The 17,921-nt window shown below is 45.1% G+C and overlaps 2 protein-coding genes across 2 annotated transcripts; one reads left to right on the top strand and one right to left on the bottom strand.

The window, feature by feature from the left end:
- Positions 1-1,083: 1,083 nt before the first annotated feature.
- On the top strand, positions 1,084-2,664 carry cdkn2aipnl (CDKN2A interacting protein N-terminal like). Its single transcript, XM_057361075.1, has 3 exons — positions 1,084-1,359; positions 2,158-2,266; positions 2,420-2,664. Exons 1-3 carry the CDS (start codon positions 1,148-1,150, stop codon positions 2,423-2,425), a joined length of 327 nt encoding a protein of 108 aa, XP_057217058.1. The 5' UTR covers positions 1,084-1,147; the 3' UTR covers positions 2,426-2,664.
- Positions 2,665-2,713: 49 nt separating this feature from the next.
- Positions 2,714-6,687, bottom strand: ube2b (ubiquitin-conjugating enzyme E2B (RAD6 homolog)). Its single transcript, XM_057361074.1, has 6 exons — positions 6,489-6,687; positions 5,399-5,479; positions 5,215-5,240; positions 4,908-4,997; positions 4,729-4,817; positions 2,714-3,399 (listed from the first exon to the last, which is right to left on the bottom strand). The coding sequence occupies exons 1-6, from the start codon at positions 6,530-6,532 to the stop codon at positions 3,271-3,273; spliced, it is 459 nt and encodes a 152-aa protein (XP_057217057.1). The 5' UTR covers positions 6,533-6,687; the 3' UTR covers positions 2,714-3,270.
- Positions 6,688-17,921: the final 11,234 nt, after the last annotated feature.

The raw sequence follows: 17,921 nt of genomic DNA, 5'->3' as shown, positions 1-17,921 counted from the left end.
GGACGCTAACGGGGAAACAAGGAGGCGGGGCCAAGGCACGAGACAAGAAGACACGTGGCGCAATGTCATAACAAGCAGCCACGTGTCTCCACATAAGGCATTACACACACAAGACGTGGTACTTTCACGACCCTGTCCACAAGGCTCAAAAACTCTGGACAAGGGGGACAGGATCATGACATATACATTTATATAATATGCATAAGTGTTAGATATAATATTGCACTAAAGGGATTTTTGCAGTGATTTGTGAACAAAGTTCTGGCACTTTGAGAGTTGATAAAACTCCATACTGGCTCCATTGACACCATACAGCTTAATTATATATGATATGTAATGAATATAATATATTATATCATGAATGTTGTAAATAAACTTTCTCTTGACATAGGACCACAGTTTTGCCGAAGAAGCACATTTGTATCCCAAATTATAGTGTTCGCATGACCAAGTGAACAACTCATCAGATTTTTTCCCCAAGCCACATATAAAGCATGTGATTATTTTGTCATAGCAATCTGATGCAGTGTCTCACACAGATTCAGACAAAAGGGGAAAAAATACCAAAACTGTGCAGTGTTCTGTACTTTCCACATAATCTATTTATTATTTTATTATATTGATTAAGTGAAAGTGACCTATTAGTCAGACATGGTGACCCATACCCGAAATGTGACCTCTGCATTTAACCCATCCAGAAGAGTAGTGAACACACGCACAGCAAGTCTATCACTGCAGCGCCCAGGGAGCAAGTAGGGGTAAGGTGCCTTGCTCAAAGGCACCTCAGTCGTTACCCGCCGGCCCTGGGAACCAGCAACCTTCTGGTCACAAGTCCAACTCTCTAACCATTAGGCCACGACTGCCCTGCCGATTAAGATTAAGAATTTTTGTGTCAATGAATAAGGTATGTGTGTTAGTCTACTTTTATTAAATATGCATAACAACTATAGTATTATATTGTATTGTATTAAATAATTCCTTTTGGCCCTGACAATTTAACCCTGACCTCTATGTTACGGTAAATACAGTGTAGTACACGAGATGGCACATTCATGACCCTAGATGGCAGTGTGTCGCGTTTTCCAAGCGGGAGAGAAGAACGAGTAGAGCGGAAGAAGAGGAGTAACGTAGTCGTTTTTGGGAACAGATGGCAGCTGCAGACGTTGAAGATTTTATTGAACAGAATAGACATTTATCAGATCTCGTGGAAACCTTTCGCACCATTTCTGAGAGCGACAAACACTGGAAATCTAGGAGGGAGTTTATATTCAGAAACATCAACGATTATGAGGACCCACACGTGGACCATCTGCTCGCGCTGTCCATGGTGTGGGCGAATAACGTGTTCCTCGGCTGCAGGTTCGACTGCAAACAATAACAACATATTATAAACATTCGAATACAATATGAATATATTCAACAGTTTTGAAAAAAAAAGTTTCTACATTTTGTTCATCCAAGAGTCATCTGTCTGTATACATTTATGAAGGGAATTTTTAAGTCATGCTTTCTTTATCTCTTCTGATAGATGTGAATGGTTTATGGTAATAGAACACTTGTTACTGATCTTATAATCACACAACATTCTATTCAGTATAGTGTTTTTTACATTGTGACTTTGCAGAGCGGATTTACATAAATATATTTTTCTGTCCTAAAGTATTTTAATTATTTATTTATTTTTATTCATCCATCCATCCATAATGGTATTTTAAAGACTTTTTAGCATACTATTTTATTTACAACAGTCACACCTTTATAATATCTGCTGTCTCCTCTTGACTTTAGCGGGTGAATTTGTTTGGTGTGTGTGCCGTTTGGTTTAGGCCTTGTCAGGAGACGGTCTCTTGTTTCTTACTTTGAAGACTCTGGTGTAGTTGTGCATCTAGGTGTTTCAATCCTTGCTTACATACGGTTTCTTTATAGACAGACAAAGGTTAAACAAGGCCTAAACATTGATTTATTGCTCAAATATTTGACTACCTAGTGCCACAACTGACCAATTACAATGAGATATTTTAGAAAGGTTAATATGCTGTTGTTTATTTCAGCTACCAGTTATGATTTGCTTGTATACCGTAGTTACATTTTGTGTATAATATTTTAAAACAGGCTGTAAATAGTAGTTCTCCAAGCTTTTAACATTTATATTTGCAGGTACCACCCAGAACTGCTGGAGAAAGTGAAAGAGATGGCAGACGGGATTGTTGTGGAGGATGCCCCTGTTTTTAAAACCAGAGACGAATTAATCAAACAACATCAGAAGGTAAGTAACCCAGACATCGTCCCCACACGCATTCATTCATTTTTTTTATATTTATGAAATACAGCGGAGTAGCGTAAAGGTCATTTTTCTGAGCGTGCTGTAAATATAAAAGACCCTAAGAAAACTGAAGCTGTGTTGTTTTTTCCCCCACAGAGGTGACACCTGCAAGATTCCCTGTTGTTTTAATAGCATCCTTAAAACGTTCATGAGAAAGGAGATTTTTTTTCTCATCACATCGGTGTGCAATGGCGTTCTTCGTCTTCAAATGTTTTCCCCAGTTGTTTATGTGATTGCCAGTATTTGGGTTTTTTAAACTTTGAGCAGGGGTTGATGTAAATTGAGGCACGATTGTTTTTTATTAGGAATTCGCTACAATAAAATGTACACATTTCTTAACACCCAAGTCTGAAAATGTTTTTATTTTTTAATACAGGATATTAGAAGTATAAATGTTCATATATGATAAATTCACAGAAACTAACTTTCAAAACATCCCCATTAACAATATAACACACTTTCATCCTACTGTGTATAGGACATAGCTTATAGTATACACGCCCTCTTTGTTTGATTTGAAGCACAAACACGTGAGTGTAAAGATGTTTCAAATACAGATACAAAAAGATGATTCCTATAGTCAAATTTATTTTGTAAAGATTACGTAGATTAAAAATGTACATAATCTTGAAGAGATTTCCATCTCAAATGTAGTAATGGTATACTAAAGAACTTGAAGTTGGAAATATTTAGGGATTGCTTGAGACATTTTTGCCACAATCTGCATTCCTTTAAAACATCAACTGCATCAATCCAACAATAGCACATCTTAAATGCTGTTAGCAATAATTTATCATGCAGTTAGAAAGAAAAATAAATAAGCACACAAATATAGTTGGTTTTCTTCAAATGTGTTTGCACAGAAATGCATGTCCGTATGAACCGAGTGCTGTCCATTGCACAGGCGGAACTTGTTGTCAGAGATGTTCATGGTGAGGTCAGCAGCGTTACGAGTCGACCCAGCTCTGCTCCACAATGGCAGACACTCGCTTCTCATATTCACGTTTGTTCTCCTGATAGAGCTGTGCGGCCTGACTGTTGGCTGGACTGTTCGGGTTTGGCTCATCCAACAGAGACTAAACACAGTTACACAAGAATTAACGGACAATATCAGGGAAAACAAGGACTTCAGGCTTATGGGGTTACTCTCCAGAAAACATTTCACACCAAAAAGAGCAATGTTCAAAAACCAATGTTTTGACTTGTCTTGATGAAAATGGACATTATTTTCCATTTACTCCATTTCTACCACGTGTCCGAGCAGAGTGAACGTGTTTTACAAAATTGAACATTTCAATGAACTGTAAATGTTAACATTATTGGGAACTAAGGGCACAGAAGGCTCTGAAAATAAATCTGCTTTGTTTGGCCTTTAGATTTTTACATAAAAAAGCAAACATCCAACATTTCATTGAAGTAAAAAAACAAATGATGACAAATGTTTTTTTCTCCAATACACATTGGTCACAATTATAGGCACCCCTAGAAATTCTTATGAGTAAAATAAATCTCTGAAGTACTACTTTCCCATTCCCATTTTTCTTGCACTGTGTCGACATCAGATGCGACAGGAACCCAGTGTGGACAAAATTTAAAATTATAATGGGTTCTAATGCGTTTCTAATGTCTTTTGTCATGTCGCGTCCGATGTAGACACGGTGTTGGCACACTAAAGTGACAGGAACAGAAAATTGTGTAGCCATAAGGGCCTGTTTCACAGGAGTATGATTTAAATTCTCTTAATCATAACAATGGGTAAAGCCAAAGAAGACAGTCCTCGTGTGCAGCAAAAGATTGTAAAGTTTCACAACATTCAAGGGGACTGTTGTCTAAAACATTTCCACCAACCACCATCTACTGGAGATGTTACGATGTTGGGCCGTGATTAGATACTCCATCATGACATTGGTCCAAAACAAACATTAAAGTCAACACAAAAATGGGTCACTAAGCATAAAATCAAGGTTCTGCCATAGCATTCTGCCAAGCTGGAATGGTGAGAAAACATTGTGCTTAATACGTTTTTCGTCTTACCAAACTTGTAGTCTTCAGTCTGCAAAGTTTAAATCTTATCTGGGTAGCTGACTACCTCAGGAAGTGGTCGAAAGTGGACAAGCTTTTCACACCCCTTTTACACCTGTATTCAGCATCATCCACTTGTGATCTGATCGACCAAAACTCATCTTAATACCAGGTGTAAACAAGCTCTTACAGTCATTTTACTCTCTGTATAATTTTTGCACTTCACTTTTAGCTGCTTTGGCAGGTATGTATCTAATGTCAAATACAGGGGCTTTATCTGAAGCTATTGTAAACAAATTCTAATTCTTGTGCTTCAATCTTATGAAAACTGTTGACCAGTTACAGCATTTGAAAAACACCATTATTATACCAACTTGACCCACCTGGATGGAGGTTAGAATGGAAGAAACATCATATGTGGGACTCCATCGATTCTGAAGTATGTCTAAACATATACTGCCATCTGCATACACTAATATAAGATACAATATCATTAGTTTCCAACATGTGCAAGAGTTTCAGCAAAGAATCTGGAGTACCGTAAGAATTGTCAGAAGCTCACCATTTGGGTGAAACATTTTGGAGATAAAGCGAACTGTAGGAGGCTTGTTAGGATATTCTTCTGAAAATTCAATAACAAGCTTAAATGTTCCTGCAGAGAGAAAAATGAACATAAGGTCAAGCATATTAAAACATCTTTCAGCAACAACTCTAGAGACCAAACAGCATAGGCCTTTACATTTTCATGTAAAAATCTTATATTAGATGCAAAATGTCAAATAAGAACTCATATAAAAGCCTCTTTCAAATGATCGAGCAAATATTATTTATCAATAACTAGTACTTAATTGAACAAAACACTGGCTCACCATCTTCAAAGGGAGTTCCTACAGGCCTGTAGAGAAGCAGAGAGAAATGGTAATGTTCTTTAAGAAACTACTGTCTATGTTTTCAAATCACACTAACTGTTAGCATTTTACATTATGTACAGAAAAAAACTGCTTTTAATGAACTCTTATCCGTTTTATTAAATTCGTCATTTCGGCAACATACCCAAAAATCACGGCATTCCACAGCATGATGTTGTTTTCTGAAGGAGCTCCACTTACACCAGTCGGAGGATCTTCTTGAAGTCTATTAACAAGACTTTTGATTTAGTCTCAAAGAGCTCAAATCAAAGAGCATAAATCAAGATGAAACGATTTACAAAAAAGCACTGATTGTTTTATTTGTATGTAAACTAAAATGATGTGATAGAGATGGGAATACTTTTGTAAAATACACTGTTCTAATAATGGCAATGTGAACAGCAGACTGCTAGTTATTTCTCTGTCTACATCAAAACATTTAGCTAATTCAATGTACACTGAAGCACAAAGACAAGCCACCGTGACTATTTATATAAACTACATCAGACAAAAGTAAATTCATAAAAATAGAGACAGGAATAGGATCATTTGCAGTAACCTATAACATTGCTCCCATTTATACTAGTTTGTTTGTTTTTAGTGTGTTTTTGTTTTCTACTGAGTTTGTTTAAATGTCAAAACAAAGAGGCAAATGACCAGCACCATTACAACCAACAGTTACAAACTATTTAAAGTACTTTAAAAAAAGATGACATATCTATGGTAAGTGTCCAAAAACATGGCACCATTTCTGTACATCTTGTACCACTTGATTCCCCAAAATGTCATTTCCCTCCCCCCAAAAGTCCTTTCGTCAACATGGTACAGTCATGAAAGTACAAAGGTATTTTTTTACAAATACCATGGTACAGAATAATCTTCACATGCCATGATATATACTCCAAGGTACCAGAACACAATGCTATTATTATGTTACAATATCCACAAAGCTATGGCAACGTTTTCTAAGCAACATATCACTGTTATTTAAACAGCTAAGTTAGTATGCGAGTTAGCTGCGACCATGCATAGCGATGCTTCTCTTATTCATCTTTCATAACAAGTAAATAGTAAATGGGGCTAAAGTGAACGTGGAATAAAACAGAAAAGCTGTACTTCAGCTCGTGCTGGCTGCGGCCTGCCTGGCTAACGCTGCTAATGGCTAGCATAAACACATCTCGCGCGAGCTATAACATCAACACACAGCACTCATATAACGTTCGATTATGACAAACCTTTTAAAATCTCGCATGAGTCGCCGTCTGGCCGGAGTAGACATGCTTCAGTAAAGCTTTAATGTGTCATAAAATGATCACAAGTCCGCAAGATTCAAGGCTGTAGGTGCGATGCGCCAGTGACGTCAAATTTGACGCCATAGACCTGGCAACAACCGCAGTGACGACATCATCCCCAATAATTATTGGCAATAATAGATGTGGACAAACTGGTGGCCTTGTATTTAAGACAACATCAAATCGGGAAAATTTCGGTAAGCTTTGTTAATAAGGTTATATAGCAACCAACAGTCTCCCACATAGCTAAACAGAGAATACTATTACCTACTGTTTATTAGGTGCCAGTATATCAGTTTACATTTCTTAACATTATTAATAACATCCCCTCTGCCATTAATTGTAATAATCGCCTGAGAGTTTTTGTTTCGAGGGAGTCTGACAACAGCCTGTGCTTCACAAGCAGATCTGGTCTCACCATTACTGAGTTTGTCTATTACATGAAGAAAGAAAAAAAACAAGGCAAACTAAATGCAGAAGAATTGTGTCAGTGTACCTAGGACAAAATCAGATGCAAACAACATCAGTTTTTGTGTTTGCACATGTGTGTCAATATACGTCAGATTTTTTGTCCAAATGAGTCGAAGTGAAAAAAGACCAAAATGTATATTTTTTATTGCAGAATAAAATATAAATACAAACAGGGAAACATTTTTTAAAAATTGAGAAAACCCTGGAATTTTAAAATACATACTACATGGTTTCAGGGAGTTTATTTGAATATAGGCCTGCACAAAAATGTATGGAAAAACAAAAACCTCATGTAAATAAAGCACACAAATTATAGGAAGCATATCAAATTAAAGCATACATTGGCTACAGTTTTATCAGTTATTAATACTTTGTAGTACTCACATTTGTTATTTTGTGGCCATTCTCCTGGGACTTAGCTCAGTAACATTTGCTTGTAGACCATTTTGCGAGTCATAAAACGTAGTGGTCCAAAAGATTCTGTTAAGGCTGGAATACACTACAAGACTTTTGCTCAGATTTTGCCCAGATTTTTAGTCTGGACTTGTTGCAGAATGTCTGCGCTAGTCTGCAGATTTTTATCGCGTAGTGTGCGATGCCCTGTTTTTCTGTCAAACTTTCAAAATTTGAAAAAGTCTGCAAATGTGTGATGTCGGACAACATCTTCTTTGGGGTGGGAGAGGATGACGAGGCCATGTCCATCGCTGCCTCGGATAAAGATTGGCCGCACTCCCCCTAGGAGCATGTGTGTGTCAAAAGTGTCAAAAGATAAACACCCCATGGCCACCAAAGGCTTTGTCACGACTCTGCCACAGCACCAAGAAAACCATGACAAGATGAGGCAGAGTCGTGACAGAAGCCCCCCCTTTAATGAGCACCTCCAGGTGCTCACCAAGAGGTAGACTGACATGACAAGACAGACTGGGTGACAGACACGATCCAAATACACATAGACAACATAACTAATGGCATACATGAAAAAATGACAGCGGGGTTGGGGTGAGACAATAAAAATAACAAACATGGGAGGGGGGGTGGGACAAGACAAGGGTTCATAGGGGGAAGTCCAAAGGGGGAAAGTCCAAAGGGGTTGGGACATGGGGGAATAGTCTTAGCCCCTGGGGGCGCTCGCGTGGGTGGAGTCCCCAGAGGCTTGGTTGCGGCCAACTTGGTTGTCGGCCGGACCCGGCTAGGGACCAGACCGGACGCCGGCTGCACCGGACTAGACGCCGGCTGGGACGCCGGCTGGACCGCCGACTGGGACGCCGGCTGCTGCACAGGCTGGGATGCTGGCTGCTGCACCGGCTGGGACGCCGGCTGGATCTCCGGCTGGGGTGTAGTCTGTGACCCCCTCCTCGACTTCTTCTTCTTCTTGGACCGGCCCACTCGACATGTGGCCGGCTGCAGTGAAGCGAGGGGAGACCCGGCTAGCCCCATGCTGGAGGAGTTGGACGGGGAGTCCCACGACTCCCTTCTCCCTTGCCTCCCCCGGAGGCTGGGAGGACTAGGAACAGCCGGGCTTGAGGAGGGAGGAACCGAGTTTCCCAGGGTGGCGACCGCCACTACACAATCCTCCGCAATGGGAGGTAGGCGGGAGCTTGAGGAGCCTAGATGGTCGCTGGAGGAGAGGTCATTAACCATCTCTTGGAATGACCCCCGACCATCCTCTCTCGATCCTCCAGAGATGGAGGGTTGACCAGGCCCGCAAGGAAGGCGTTCATAACGGCCTCGGGGAGAAAGCCTCTCCTCTTTGCCGATGCCTGGGCATACTCGACGAGAGCTTGATCGCCCTGCTGAGGAAACGGGCCGTCGCCCCTCTGGATCCTGGCAGTGGTTGACTGCCACCAATCGGCCAACTCCCGCCTGGTAGAGGCCAAGGTGCTGCCTGCTGTGTTCATTTGTGGCGTGTTCGTTCTGTCACGAAACAGTAGGAGAGAACCCAGATGCAGGCAGCGGTAATAAAAAGGATTTATTAAAACATAAAACAAAGACCCACAATGGGGTTAAAATAACAAAACAGAATAACAGTACAACAGAACGCAGACTCACTAAAACTGAACTAAGCTAGGAAACACTTGACATTAACTAAACTAAACACTCACTAAGGTACTTGACTTGACAAGGAGCAGAATGACGTCAAACCTGAGGCACAGGAACACCAACAAGACGAACACGCACATGACAATAGACAAGACGGCATTAAATAGGGGACACAAACGAGGTATAATAACACAGGGCAGGTGAGGGTAATGAAACACAGCAGGGAAGCAATACAGGAAACGAGAGGGGCGGGGCCAATGACAGGACACGAGAAAACACATGGAGTGTCAAAAGATAAACACCACATGGCTTTCTCACACTAAACCAAAGGCTTTGTCACGACTCTGCCACAGCACCAAGAAAGCCATGACAAGATGAGGCAGAGTCGTGACAGCATGAAGCTGAAAACCTGGCACCTTTCTTCAACGAGCTCGTCCGCATCCTTTCCAGAGCGGTGCATGACCTGGGTCTGGAGTGGGAAGCTCCAGACGAGCCACAGAAGAGTAAATTTGATTCCTTGTTCCTTCACTCGGGCCGTCACAATGCCGCTCCGAGGAAGCAAGCCCCCTTCTTCTCCGACCTCCACGAGGAAGTCACCAAAGCATGGGCTGCGCCCCAGTTGGTTCGCGTCCGTGCTGGGGGGTTGTAGATCTTCACCAAGGTAGACGGGGTGGAAGCCTGAGGGATATGGACTCCCCCCATCAAACAGGCCGTTGCCTCACACCTGTAGGGTCTGGTCGGATCAAAGTGTACCAACTGGGATCATAAGATCGTAAAACACAGTAACCTCTCAGCAGGGCTTCGACCAGGCACCAACGAGTCTGCCCAACTGTCCTATTCTCAACACCTTCATCACTGACCAGGACAGATTCGTATACTCTCCCCTGGACTTCAAAGGAGGTTCTTGGGGGAGGACAGGACTGTTCACCAAAGTGAGAAGACTCATGTGGCCCCCAGGAACTGAGAGCCTCAAAATTCTTCCAAAAGAATGTGTCTTTCTCTTTCCTTAGCCACAAAAGACTGGTTTAAACTTTATATACAACCACCCCACTGTGTATGCTTGTCTCCATGTTATTCTCCTTCACCTGTAACCCCAAAGGCATGTGTGCTTAGTGGTATTCTGTGTATATTTACATTCTTGTACAAACTACAGGTCAATGTAATTATAATCATTTCATCTTTCATATCTTTCCCTTTTCATTTATTAGAATATGGTGTATAGCACAGTAATGTATTTTATACCATATTCATTTTATTTCATTCTAAGTCTATTCCTGCTCCAAACTGCGACCATAAATGCAAATGAGCTGGTGTGCCAGACAAAGAAACATGTTTTTGCGCCAAAAAGCATCTCATCACATTGGATCGCCCACCTTGGAGGGGCATGACGCCCCCGGTGTTATAACATGTGTGCACGAAGCAAACAATGCTCGTTTGAGTGTGTTCGTGCTCATTTGTGTGTGTTCATGCTCTTTGTGTGTGTTCGTGCTCGCTCATGTTCGTTCGCTTGTGTGTGTTCGCACTCGCACGTGTTTCGTTCACCCTCTCGTGACCTGTCTCTCTCCTCAGAGACAGCTTCTCCGGCAGTTTGCTTCGGCTAAGTCCGTTCTACCTTCGTCAGCCAATCCGGTTTTAAGAAAGAATCCGACGGACTCACCCGCTCGCTTTGAACTCATCAGCACCTTTTTGCACGCGCACCATGAACTTGTCCCAGCACAACCAGGAAGCCAATGCAAGTATCTGATCTATTTCTAAATAGCTGCGCTTAAGCTTTGCCCCTTTTAAATAAGGAGATTGTCCTTGATGGTTTATGCAGATGCGAATAGGTGATTTAATAATGCCACTCTTTGTTTAGTCAATTTCTTTCATTCTTTACTGCTTTTACGTTGTATGTTTGTTTGTTATTGTTTGGTCTTTGTTAGTTAGTTGGTTTAATTTCCCCATTAATGTAGTAAATAAAACCGCATTTGTAACCACGCTCGAATCGTTTCTGTGTTTATTTATCACATATCAACGTCACTTAAACTGCTTGATTTCGTTAAGATTTCTGATGTGGTACTGTACTACAGTAAGAATATTGTTTTTCCAAGGCCCGAAATACACTACACACCTCTCGCCTTCATCCATGTCCTTGGGACCAGAGCCTGTGCTCTCATCCAAGCACACGTCGCCTACAAGGCTTACGCCGCGACGGGGGAGGAGGTCTCAGCGCTGCACATGATGCCGATACTCCAGTTCTGCCAAGCGCAGCTGGAAGCCTTGAGACAAGGCTGAGCCGGACGATTGGGAGAAGCATGGGCTACATGGTGGTGCTGCACCGTCCCCTGAGGCTCAACCTCACTGAGCTGAAGGATGCGGATAGGAGGATTCTCCTCAATGCCCCCGTTTCCTCCACCAGCCTCTTTGGTGACACCGTGGGAACATTCACCGTTGCGATGCCAAATAATGCTGAGGTTAGAGCGCCCACGCATACCCGCGTTTCCCATGCCAATGTACAGCAAGCACAGCCGGTGTGTCACAGAGGGCTTGCAGTTTCCCCCCTTACTCGGGGAAATACAGCCCCCATGTGTCACACGTCGCTCAACCGCTTCTCACGTGTTCGCGCAGAGTATCACCCGTCTCAATGCGGCCCATATCGAAACACAGGTTAAGCCTGTTTTTAGACTCTTGCTGATCCATCCCGAACATTTGTAGATGGATGCTGAATGTCATAGAGAACGGCTATTCGCTTCAGTTTCGGTGCAGACCTCTCGGCTTCAACGGCATTGTCTCGTTGACAGTTTCAGCACAAAGCGCACCTGTGGTGCGAAAGGAGATTGGCAAACTCATCGCCAGGCGAGCTATAGAAGTAGTTCCACTGAGCGAGAGGGACAACAGTTTTTACACCTGCTACTTTGTCGTACCAAAGAAAGACGGCGATCTCCGGCCTATCTATCAAGATACACACATGCGTAAACAGTTTCACATGAATAAAACCTAATTTACGTGCACAAAGTATAATTATTGTGGCGGGCAGAAAGCAAGACAGACACAGTACTTCACGAGTTTATCCCCGGAGGGTGATTTATTACAAGATGGGTGCAAGTGGAACCGGTGGTGAGAGCTGTGAGGGAATTAGCTTGGTTTGTTCCAAATGTGAATCTTGTAGTGTTCGATCCCGGGGCGTGAAAGGAAAGAGTTCCTGCCGATCGTCAGCCGCTGGTCTCTATACCAGATAGACAGCAATAAGTTAGTCATGAGCATAACCAGTGGAGAACAAGCTCACCCTCTCCTCTTCTTCTGCAGTGTATAAAGGGTGAGCTCGATGGGGCGCAGGTGCCAACGATCGGCAGGTGTGGTGGCTTGATTGCGCCATTGCCTTGGCGACGCTGATTTGCCATTGGCCCGCTCGTCACACTCCCCCCCAAGCGTCGACCTGGTACGGTGCCTCGATCTGTAGGAGATTGGGGAGGGTTTGTGTCCCTGACCGTGATGTCCAACCTGACCACATCCGGGATAGTCCATAGTTGCCATGGGAAGCCCCCGCCCGATGTAGGACAGTGAAGTGGAAGTCCTGGAGCGCAAGGAACCACCTGGTCACCGTGGCTTTCGTGTCCTTTGCCTTGGCCATCCAGGTCAAGGGTGCGTGGTCCGTGACCAGGGTGAAACTCCTTCCCAGCAGGTAATACCGGAGCTCCAGGACTGCCCACTTTATGGCGAGGGCCTCCTTTTCTACCGTGGCGTACCGGGTTTCCGCGGGAGTGAGCTTCCGACTTATGTAGATCACCGGATGTTCCCCTCCGTCCTTGGCCTGGGACAGGACAGCTCCCAGCCCGGTGTCGGAAGCGTCCGTCTGGAGGGTGAAGGGGCAGCCGAAGTCTGGGGCGTGAAGAACGAGCGACGAGGACAGAGCCTGCTTCAGGGCCTGGAATGCCGTTTCTGCCTCTGCGGTCCACTTGATCTTCTCCGGCTGCCCCTTCTTGGTCAGGTCGGTCAGGGGGCTGGCTAGAAAAGAGAAAGCAGGTATGAAGCATCGGTAGTACCCGGCTAAACCGAGGAAAGCACGTATGGGAGCATCAGGTCCCAGTCACGCCCTTCCTCTGCCACGACACGCCGCAACATCCTTTTCAGGGTTTAGTTGAATCTCTCAACTAATCCGTCCGTCTGGGGATGGTACACTGACGTGTAGGGATGTACCGGTATCAACATTTCACGATACGATAGTACCTCGGTATGAAGACTATGATACGATATTTATTGAATTTTGTGCAGGGAAAAAACAAAACAAATGAAGACTTGGAAAAATGTGGCATAAGTGTTTATTAAACAATGACTGAACAAAGATCACATTTATTATTTTTAGATTAGGTAATTTTAAAGTGCAAAGAACAGTAAAGTCAGTAAAAAAACAGGAACTAACATAATAAAAAAAATTAATAACAAAAATTTTGAGAACATGAAACATGAAAAAATTAACATGAAAAAGTTTGAGTTGTTTGTCAACTTTTAACAACTCACAACCAGTCAGGTACTCACCTCATTCACTGCTTCACTCACCTCATTCACTGCTTCACTCACTCACGCACTCACCTCATTCGCTGCTTCACTCACTGCTTTTTTTTTGCTCCTCGTATCTTCATGAAACTTTTTGGGGTGATGATGTAACAAATGGCTCTTCATATTAGTTGTATTCCCTGAATTGTACTTCGCAGTCTGGCAGTGTCTGCATATTGTTTTTTGTCTGTCCGTCACCTTTTCTCCTTTCTCGTTTCTTGTCACGGGAAAACCGAAATGCTTCCACACATCCGATTTATAATTCGCTTTAGCTTCAACAATTTGTAAATCCGTTTCTATGCCACTAGCGGCATCCGCCATTTTCGCTCAACTTGATCTGTAGCGGGTGGCCGCAGAGCGCAGAGGATGACGGGCACGCATGGGTTCCCGCTTCCCTCAACTCACTCCATTCGACTAAAAAAATTACACTTTGCCTGGAAGATTTATCGTCATGCGATCACGATAATATCGAAAAAAATGCTATCTCGACACTTCGATATTTACAATACCGTTACATCCCTACTGATGTGCGGAGATGTTTCACTTTCAGGAGGTGGCAGAGGTCGGCCATCAGCCAGGACATGAACGGAGAGCCCTGGTCCGTCAGGATTTCAGAGGGGATTCCCACCCGACTGAACAGCAGGAACATCTCCTTGGCGATCACCTTGGTCGTGGCCTTTTGGAGAGGAAGGGCTTCCGGATACCGGGTGGCGTAATCCACGATTACCAGGATATGTTCGTGGCCAAGAGCAGACTTCGGCAGGGGCCCTACCAGGTCCAGACCAATGTGCGAGAAGGGTACCTCTATGATGGGGAGTGGAATCAAGGGGCTGGGGGGAGGCCGCTGGGGAGAAGTCCACTGGCAGGTTGGGCAGCCTTGACAGAACCGTTTAACCTCTGTCTCTAGCCCGGGCCAATGAAACTGGTCTCGTATCTGTGGGCCGTATTGGCGCCGCCGAGGTGTCCGGCCATCGGATGAACATGGGCGAGTTCCATGATAGTCCTCGTCTTTCCCTTGGGTACCACCAGCAGAGTCTTCTCCTCCCCCCGCCTCTGGGCAACACAGTACAACAGACCCTTTTTCACGATGAAGTAGGGAAGGGGGTGCGGAGCCAGGAGTCGTACCTTGTCATCCATGACTCGTACCTGGCTCCAGCAGTTCCGTTATCGTTTGTCCTCCCGTTGCTCTCTTCCAAATGACCCTCCTTCTATTACCCTCTGGAAAAGATCGAAACAAAGGTTAGTGGAAAGAGGGCGACACTCACCCCCTGGCTCGCTGTCGATGGCCATCAGGATGGGCTGCGGTCTCGGCGTGCGGCAGCGTCGTGGTTGGCGGTCTTTCCTGAGGCTGGGCTGCACTGTTGTGGCTAAAAGCTGGTCGAATCCGGGCCAGTCACGTCCCAGCAGAAGAGGCACTGGAAGATCGTTCACCACTCCTACTCCAACGGCCAGGATCCGGGCTCAGCTGCGATCTCGACTCGGCGGCTCAGGACCTCATGGGTATCTCCGTGGACACAGGTTATAGGCAGTACAGTCTTCCCTTTTTGTCGGGGGGAGAGCACACCGCTTCGGACCAGGGTGATGGAGCTCCCGGAGTCGAGTGTGGCTACCACCGTTTTTCCGTCCAGCTGCACCACTCGCTCTGGGGCACCGGAGGGGAGTTTCCAGTGGACGATGCAGCCCACCAGCCATGTACGCGGCGCTGTAGACGCAGGCTCCGTGGGCATGGGTTCATCCTGGGGGGAGGCCACAGGGGGTCTGTTGACTGGCCGAGGGGTACCCTCCTGTGGTCGCCAGGCGGGATTCACCCTCCGGGGTGAGGACATCGTTCTCTCTCCTCCGTCCCGGGCGAAAGCCGCATCTGCCAGCTCTACGGATTCCACCAGCTCTCAGAGGGACGTGGGGTTTCGCAGGCTCACTGGGTTTCTAAACTGGCGGGGCAGTGCACGCAGCAGGCGATCAGTGATGACTTTTTCGGCGACTTGTCCGGCAGTAGACTCTTCAGTCAGCAGCCAGAGATGTGCAAGCCGCGTCAGCTGGGCTGCCTGGACTCGAACGGGGAGCTGCTCGCTGTACGACCATTGATGGAATTGCTGGGCCACTGCAACCGGAGACAACCCCACCCGAGCGAGGATTTCGGTCTTTAACCTCTCGTAATCGTCCTGGTTTGGCACTTGGAGGGCGAAGTTGGCCCGCTGTGCCTAGCCGGTCATAAACGGGGCCAGAAGCCGCGCCCACTCGCTCTTGTCCCAGGCCTCTCGAGTTACGATTACCTCAAACGTATGGAGATAGGCGTCAATATCGTCAAGCTCGGTCAGCTTTGTCAAGTGGTGATGAGCTGTGGCGCGGGCCTCCGGAAGGGGAACTCGGGCTGCGGAGGTTTGCAGTGTTTCAAACTGATTCCAACAGGTTTCTAATCTCTCCTGCCGGCGCGTGAGCTGTTCAGTCAACTGGTGCTGTTTCGTAGAAATGTTCGTGAGGCGGCGAATGATTTCTTCCATCTCCGTCGGCCGTCAGGGAACACAAGGAGCGAGAGAGAGATTTCCTAGGGATGAGAAGGCAGGAATTATTAGTAACTGTGTCTCGTCAAGGTGCCCGCATTCTCCACCAACTGTGGCGGGCAGATAGCAAAACAGACACAGAACTTCACGAGTTTAGCCCCGGAGGGTGATTTATTACAAGATGGGTGCAAGTGGAACCGGTGGTGAGAGCTGTGAGGGAATAAGCTTGGTCCATTCCAAACGTGAATCTTGTAGTGTTCGATCGCGGGGCGTGAAAGGAAAGAGTTTCCGTGGGTGGTGGGTGGTGCCTGCCGATCAATTCACATGCGTAAAACATGTACATTTCGCAAACATACGACTGTGCACAAATATTTCGAAAGTTTAAAATGTACACGTCTATCGTGTTATGTGAATGTGTAAATCGTCACTCGCGTGTGAATCGCCATGGATGTGTGTATGTGTTTTTTGAGACTCTCCTGGCAGCGCAACCCCTCCCACGTGGGTTGTCGTACTCTTTAGCCAATCAGATTCAACCTCATCATTCAACCAATCATAAATGTGGAGAGCACAGGACTCAAGGAATACAGCTCTTTCTTGTGAAGCTAATGAAGTTGGGCAAAAAAATTATGAATCCAAGATGGCGCCGAGTATGGCTGCTGCGTCGCGAGCTCTGAACCAACTTTGTCATTTTTTGTTTGTTTTGTCGACTTTTCTTATGCTGTTTATATTGGATACTGTTTGCCTTATTGTCTACAACACACAAACACTTTTGAATATTGGTTCTGAAGTGGCACATCAAAAACCAGACTTTAAACACTTCAACGCTGACCTGCTGTTTTCAAACACGCAAGCGGAGCCCTTTGTCTGGATAGCCCAGCCGCGAAAACGCAGATGGAAAAGGGGATGGAGAGCCTGCGTTCTTATCAGACTCAGACACAGAGTAAACCGACCCCGCTACCCAGTACCCAGCGGGGGTTACCCAGTCTCTGGATAACAAACTTTGCGAACTGAGTGCGCGGATCTCTTTTCACCGAGAGACGAGGGACTGTTGCATTATCTACCTTACTGAAACCTGGCTAACTGCAGGAATTCCAGATACGGCCATCGAACTCGCGGGGTTGTCCGTGCACTAGTGTTGGGCGATATTCAATATAATCGGATCGTTCTAACGCCAGCCTGTGGATCGCCGATACACGATAGTATCGAGGGGCGGGGCAATTATGCATTTATCTATGACAAGCTGGATTTGTGGACAAAAACAGAAGCTTATGTGTCTAGAAAATGCTCATGTGTGACTGCAATTAGCATTCTATCAGAGTTTAAGTTCAGTGCAGTTGGCAACATTGTTACTTACCACCGCAACCTTTTAAACAAGAGAAAGTAAACTATTGCTATAAGTAAATATCATTCATCCAAATGCGTCATTGATGCCCGCGTGCACTGTTATTACTTGATTGCCAAACGGGAACAACTCGTGCGGTGGTTTTAAACCCTCACGTGCATAGCAATTCCTGCGAGGAAAACCCCGAGCCGCGCGCATCACAAGCTCTCTCGTGCACTGAAAACTCAAAGTCCGCACATTATAAACTCTCTCTGGCACGAGGAAAAGCCCGAGCCGCGCGCATCACAAGCTCTCTCGTGCACTGAAAACTCAAAGCCCGCACATTATAAACTCTCTCTGGCGCGAGGAAAAGCCTAAGCCGCGTGCATTGCAATCTCTCTTGCATGAAGAAATGCGCAATGCTCGTTTGTAATATTGATTTGCAACATATATTGGCAAACAGTCAACTATCGTCTAGGGAATCAGCTATCGCCGATAGGTCTGAGGATC

Source organism: Triplophysa rosa, linkage group LG19, assembly GCF_024868665.1.
Source record: "Triplophysa rosa linkage group LG19, Trosa_1v2, whole genome shotgun sequence".
Lineage (NCBI taxonomy): Eukaryota > Metazoa > Chordata > Actinopteri > Cypriniformes > Nemacheilidae > Triplophysa > Triplophysa rosa.
The sequence above is the reverse complement of the archived record's forward strand: the minus strand, read 5'-3'. Positions and strand labels throughout refer to the sequence as shown.

Bases quoted from the DNA above. Each gene is read 5' to 3' on its own strand.
- cdkn2aipnl (XM_057361075.1), top strand. From the start codon at position 1,148: ATGGCAGCTGCAGACGTTGAAGATTTTATTGAACAGAATAGACATTTA. The intron at 1,360-2,157 runs GTTCGACTGCAA...TTATATTTGCAG, and splicing joins AACGTGTTCCTCGGCTGCAG to GTACCACCCAGAACTGCTGG.
- ube2b (XM_057361074.1), bottom strand. From the start codon at position 6,532: ATGTCTACTCCGGCCAGACGGCGACTCATGCGAGATTTTAAAAG. The intron at 5,241-5,398 runs GTATGTTGCCGA...GCTTCTCTACAG, and splicing joins TGGAATGCCGTGATTTTTGG to GCCTGTAGGAACTCCCTTTG. The intron at 3,400-4,728 runs GTGGGTCAAGTT...AACTGTGTTTAG, and splicing joins CCATTCTAACCTCCATCCAG to TCTCTGTTGGATGAGCCAAA.